Source organism: Austrofundulus limnaeus, unplaced genomic scaffold, assembly GCF_001266775.1.
Source record: "Austrofundulus limnaeus strain Quisiro unplaced genomic scaffold, Austrofundulus_limnaeus-1.0 Scaffold1266, whole genome shotgun sequence".
Classification (NCBI taxonomy): domain Eukaryota; kingdom Metazoa; phylum Chordata; class Actinopteri; order Cyprinodontiformes; family Rivulidae; genus Austrofundulus; species Austrofundulus limnaeus.
This window is the reverse complement of record NW_013953668.1, coordinates 4551-9935: the sequence shown is the minus strand read 5'-3', so window position 1 is coordinate 9935 and position 5385 is coordinate 4551. Positions and strand designations below refer to the sequence as shown.

The 5385-nt window shown below is 36.0% G+C and overlaps 1 protein-coding gene across 3 annotated transcripts in view; it reads left to right on the top strand.

Annotated features, from left to right (window-relative positions):
- LOC106534768 (probable global transcription activator SNF2L2) overlaps positions 1 to 5158 on the top strand; it is a gene marked incomplete at its 3' end in the record, with an annotated part of 16074 nt that extends 10916 nt beyond the window's left edge. For all 3 annotated transcript variants that reach the window (XM_014031515.1, XM_014031514.1, XM_014031516.1), the window contains 3 exon segments: positions 1024 to 1129; positions 4818 to 4919; positions 5014 to 5158. In XM_014031515.1, coding sequence (XP_013886969.1) covers positions 1024 to 1129; positions 4818 to 4919; positions 5014 to 5158 — 353 coding nt within the window.
- Between the last annotated feature and the right edge of the window lie 227 nt (positions 5159 to 5385).

The window sequence follows — 5385 nt, the reverse complement described above, 5'->3', positions numbered from 1 at the left end:
TAAGTATTTTTAAAAGCAAGTACTTACTTACTCTTACTCAAGTAAAAATGTTGATGTGGTATTTTTACTTTTACTAGAGTACATTTTTGTCTGTTTGTTTGTACTTTTACTTAAGTACAGTGTTTGAGTACTTTCTCCACCACTGCTCAAGCATCACTTTGTGGTACTTTATACAACGCTGAACCCCATAATGCAGGTGATGAGTCAGGTAATGTGAAGAAGAAAATTATTTAAAAAAAAAGTTATGTCAAGGCAGCTCAAAAACTCAGGGAAACTCTGCAAATACAAAGAAAACCACAATGGTAATACACATAACTAATGTTCTGCTGCTGGAATCACCGAGGGAAGGAAATATAAAGAGACTAATGACCACGATGACAGACACATGGGGGGCGGGACAATCAGGACCAGGTGAGAGTGGACAGAAACAAAACAGTAATAAGATAAACACTGTAACTAAGAACAAAACACAGATTCTCTCATCTTCTGCCAGATTACCTGAGGAAGATGATGAAAACTTATTTATTCATAAAACAACTTTTGATTCAGTTGTTCAGGTTTGTCTGTCCTCTTAAAGTCTCCAGTTTGAGTTCACATTTAGTTTAATTTCACTCTGTTTTTGGTTAAACCACAAAAATTAGAACTGATTTAATTGCATCTTAATGTTTTTACCTTTACATTGTTTTCTAATGACAATTATTATATTTTTTATTATATTTATTTCCACAAATATTTCATTAAAATTGAGCTTTTTCTTGTATATTTCTTGTATAAACATCTTCTATCACCTAAAATGCTGACTGGCTCAGATCACTTTCACTTTCTAACAGAATTTGACATCTTTGTTATTTAAAGACCATAACATTGTTTGGATCAATTACCTTAAGAAGTGGAAAATAAACATTTTTTTGTTTGTTTGTTTGTTTTTGTCTGTAGAAGATGAGGACTAAACAGAATAAAAGCCATAAAGAGACATCAACCATGACCTGTGAATGGAGATGATGTGAAACATTGTGCTTGCAGGTTGGGACGACAGATCAGTAAAGGTTTTGTGCAGCTTCCCTCTAAGAAGGAGGTACCAGAGTATTACGAGCTGATCCGAAAGCCCGTGGACTTCAGAAGGATCAGAGTATGTGTCACCGAATCTTCTCAGAACTCTCTTACACACACATACACACACACATACACACACATACACACACATCTCAATGATATCCCATCTGCTAACACAATATCAAATAAAGAAATGTTTAAATAATCTAACATTTAAAAAGTAGTCCTAATAGTCAACAACGAAAACCTGTTCTTGTAGCAAGACTGTTTATTTAAGTCAAACTTGGTTCTTTTCTGACATCTAAAACTGGCCAGTTTTTGATGAGGACTGAATGTGACTTTGGCAACGAAAATGCTTTTATTGTGAAATGTTTCAAGACAAGCCGCTGTTAGGAAAGGGCCCAGCGAAGCCTAAAAGAATACAGATCGCCCGCTGCCTTTCATGTCAGGTTGTTAAAAGAAAATCATCTCATGCTGAGAAAGGACGGAGTTACGGATGATTTGGCAGTCCCCTTAGAAAAAAGTAGTAAATGCAGGTATACATTAAGTATACTAATTCTAAAGTAGAACTAAAACTAAAAAAAGGTATACATCCAGTTGACTTTTTCTGTACTTATGAGCTATCCTTAACCAACTCCTTTGTGTTTGGAAGCGGGGGGTGGGGGTGGGGGGAGGACCAGGGAGGATGATTCAACCACCCAACCACTAGATGTCGCTGAAAACAACAAATCCTACACACTGTGCCTTTAGCTAAAAATGTACTTAAAAGATTACTTTCTGTATACTTCTGAGTATACTTTCATAAACTTATTGTGGGCCAACTCAGTCCTAGAAGTATTGCTAGCAAACTGCTAGTATACTTATATTAGTGTAAATGGCAAATAAAAGTACACTCAGGGAAATACACTTTTATATACTTTAGTATACTTAATGACATGTACTTAAAGTATACTTATTTTTTGGTAAGTTTATAAACTTAAAAAGATTTAACAATACACTTTAAAGTATACTTTTTATAAACTTAAGTCCCAATTTAATACAGATAAGTATTAAATTAGTAAACTTTCTAGTACACCACAAGTACATGGTCCAGTAAAAAAACTGAGTGTTAAATTTGCAGTGTTAAACTTTTCAGAGTTAATTTCAGCTCCCCACGTGTTATTTTAACACTTTCTGAGTAAACTGACATCATGTGTTAATTCACAGAGTTGATTTCATCAGTGTTGTCTCAACTCTGGACAGTGTTAAATAAGCTCCGCCCACTGTTAAGTCTTGATTAACACTTAACAGTGTCGTTATACAGTAGAACACAATGCAGTGTTGAAAGAAGTATTCTGAAAAGCCCCGCCCTCTTCCTCATGGACCAGAATTTTCTCAGCAAGGGATGCTGGGTAATCTTGTAGAAATGATGTGTTTGCATGTCTAAGACTATTAAAAATGTTCATGAGTGTAAAAATTTGTTTTTCTGGTTAGTTTTCTTGTTCAGATTGTTTGGTTTTTTAAGTTTAAGCTTTGTGTTATTTGCCATAAGTCGACACCATGAGTGAGAGGTACTTCCTGGTGTGTGAAGGGTCGCACTTTTGTGATGTTTGTTTTGCCAATTGACAACAAGTGTTAACGCAACACTTCAAGAGTTGATTTCAACTCTAAGATAGAGTGTAGAACTCTGTGTACTCTGACTCACACAGTGTAAAAAAGAAAACAAAAAATGTTAGTATTACACAATAAAGTGTACATTTTAAATAAAATGTAGTGTAAAGTTAGCTCCATAAAAATAGCAATATTACTCTATAGAGTGTTAATGAGTGATAGTGTTAAATAATTTTACTCAATTCATTGTTGATTTTGACACTAAAATGAGTAAAATAAACTCTGAAAAGTTTACACTGGCTATAGAGTACATTTTACTCTAATTTTGAGTGGGACCAAATATTATATGAAACAGAGTTAAATTAAACTCTGTAGGTGTTAAAATTACACTTCGTTTTTTACTGTGTATACTTGATAAACTTAAACTCAAGTATACTTATTAAAATGAACTTCAAGTATACTACTTTTTCTAAGGGGTACTACCAGTCTGGATCTCCTCTTCCTTCACCACAAGACTCAACCTCCTGCTTCATCCTCACATTTTCTCAGAATTCACCTATAAACTGTTGTGACGCCTGCGGGAGGAGTCCTCGCAAAATGACTGGTGATGGCAGTGGTTTGTGCCGTCTTCCACAACGACAATGCAAACATTTAGATAAAATAAGAGCTAAATAATACATACATGAACCGAGATGGAAGAATTGACTATAAAAACTACGTCTAAAATGTTTTAGTTTGTTTTGAAGCAGTGAGATCTCAATACAGTAGTTAGCTCCCAGTAACCACTGTCTAAAATTAACTATTATAACATTATTTAACTTAACGTTTCCAAAATATTCTCCAACTCTTAAATATACCCTCAGAATAACAACACTGTAACGTTGGCGTTGTTGGCAGGATCCACTAGGAGATCGACGGACCAAGGCCACATTGCAGGTGGACTGATATGAGTGAGCAAGGACTGGACTGCTCAGGACCGTGACTCCAGCTGGATGAAAAGAACCTTTTTATGGTAAATTGGTTTAACAAAAGTTTTTCAAAAATGCATCAAAACCTAGGTGAAAAAATATACTAAGCAAACTAAATCTAAGTGTATAGACAAAGATATAAACTTAAAGTGTACTAAGTATATTTGAAGTTGTTCCATTTTAATATTTAAAAGTATACTTAATACACTTAAAATAGTGCTTTTGTACAACTTAAATACAACAAAAGTATATTTAGTATTAAATTAGTTGTTCCAAAATAGCACTCTTTAAGTATACTGATGATTAGTGCGGCTTCAAGTATACTAAATTATATTTAGATTTAGTTTGCTAAGTATGATATTTTTTCACCTGGGTTTTGATGCATTTTTGAAAAACTTTTGTTAAACCAATTTACCATAAAAAGGTTCTTTTCATCCAGCTGGAGTCACGGTCCTGAGCAGTCTAGTCCTTGCTCACTCATATCAGTCCACCTGCAATGTGGCCTTGGTCCGTCGATCTCCTAGTGGATCCTGCCGACAACGCCAAAAATCTGTCGTGGCAAGTTTATCAAGAATGCAGAAACACGTTGGAATAAATGCACAGAAAGTCTGCGTGTATGGTCGTCAAATGATTTAATTCTTGAGCAACAAACAAACAGAAGTCAATCAGGAAGTCTGTCGGGTTTGTGGCTGCCTCGTCAGTGGAAACAGCCAATAATATAACATCATGTTAACACCATGTGACAGTTTACAACCAATCACAATCCGACAAATATAACTGCCTAACCAATCACAGGGCTCTCAGCCCAAAGAGTTAACTTATCAAACAAGAGAGGTCAATCTGTTGCTGGAGTCCTGACGTCTGGGGCAACAGATTAACAACCGACAGAAGTCATCATAAGAAATACGAGTACTGGACAGCATCAAGGTGAAACAGATACAAATAATTAGTCCATAACACTTTTTTCCTACGTTTTAGAATCTTTATGTGCATTTCTTGTAAATATGCTTCTGATGTGAATATTGTGAATGATATTTAGTGTTTTACATTATTTATGATGTTTGGATGAGTCAAAGTCAGAACCACTTCCTGTTTCAGATGCAGATTTTGGTTTCTTTGGACCTTTCTGTCTCCAACATCCATGCTTTGAGCAAAAAGTTGTTTTTGGTTGCAGGATTATTTTTCCTCTCATCTTCTGCTTCACAGGAGCGTGTGCGTAATCACAAATACAGAAGTGTTGGGGATTTGGAGAAAGATGTTTTCCTCCTCTGTCACAACGCTCAGACCTACAACCTGGAGGGATCTCAGGTGAATGAAGTTTCTGCACGCAGCAGCAGGTTTTCCACCGGCTCTGTTCGGCTGCTGGATGTGATTGTTTGTGTGCGTTTGTTGACCGCTGCAGATCTACGAGGACTCGATTGTCATTAAGTCTGTTTTCGAGAGCGCCAGGCGGAGAATCGTCACAGAAGAGGAGCAGAAAGAGGCGGTGAGCACCAGTCACAGCAACAACAGCGGTGATGCTGACGACCAGTTTGTTCCATCAGCAGGTGAGTGTTTGTACAAAACTGAGGCCAAGCTTCGCTTTGCTTTTAAAAGGGTCATCCCCAGGCAGAGTTGGAAAGTAACTAAGTACAGATACTTTGTTACTGTACATAAGTAGAAATTTTGGTTATCTGTACTTTACTTGAGTAATTATTTTTCAGCGTACTTTTTACTTTTACTCCTTACATTTTCACACAATTATCTGTACTTTCTACTCACTACATTTTTTAAA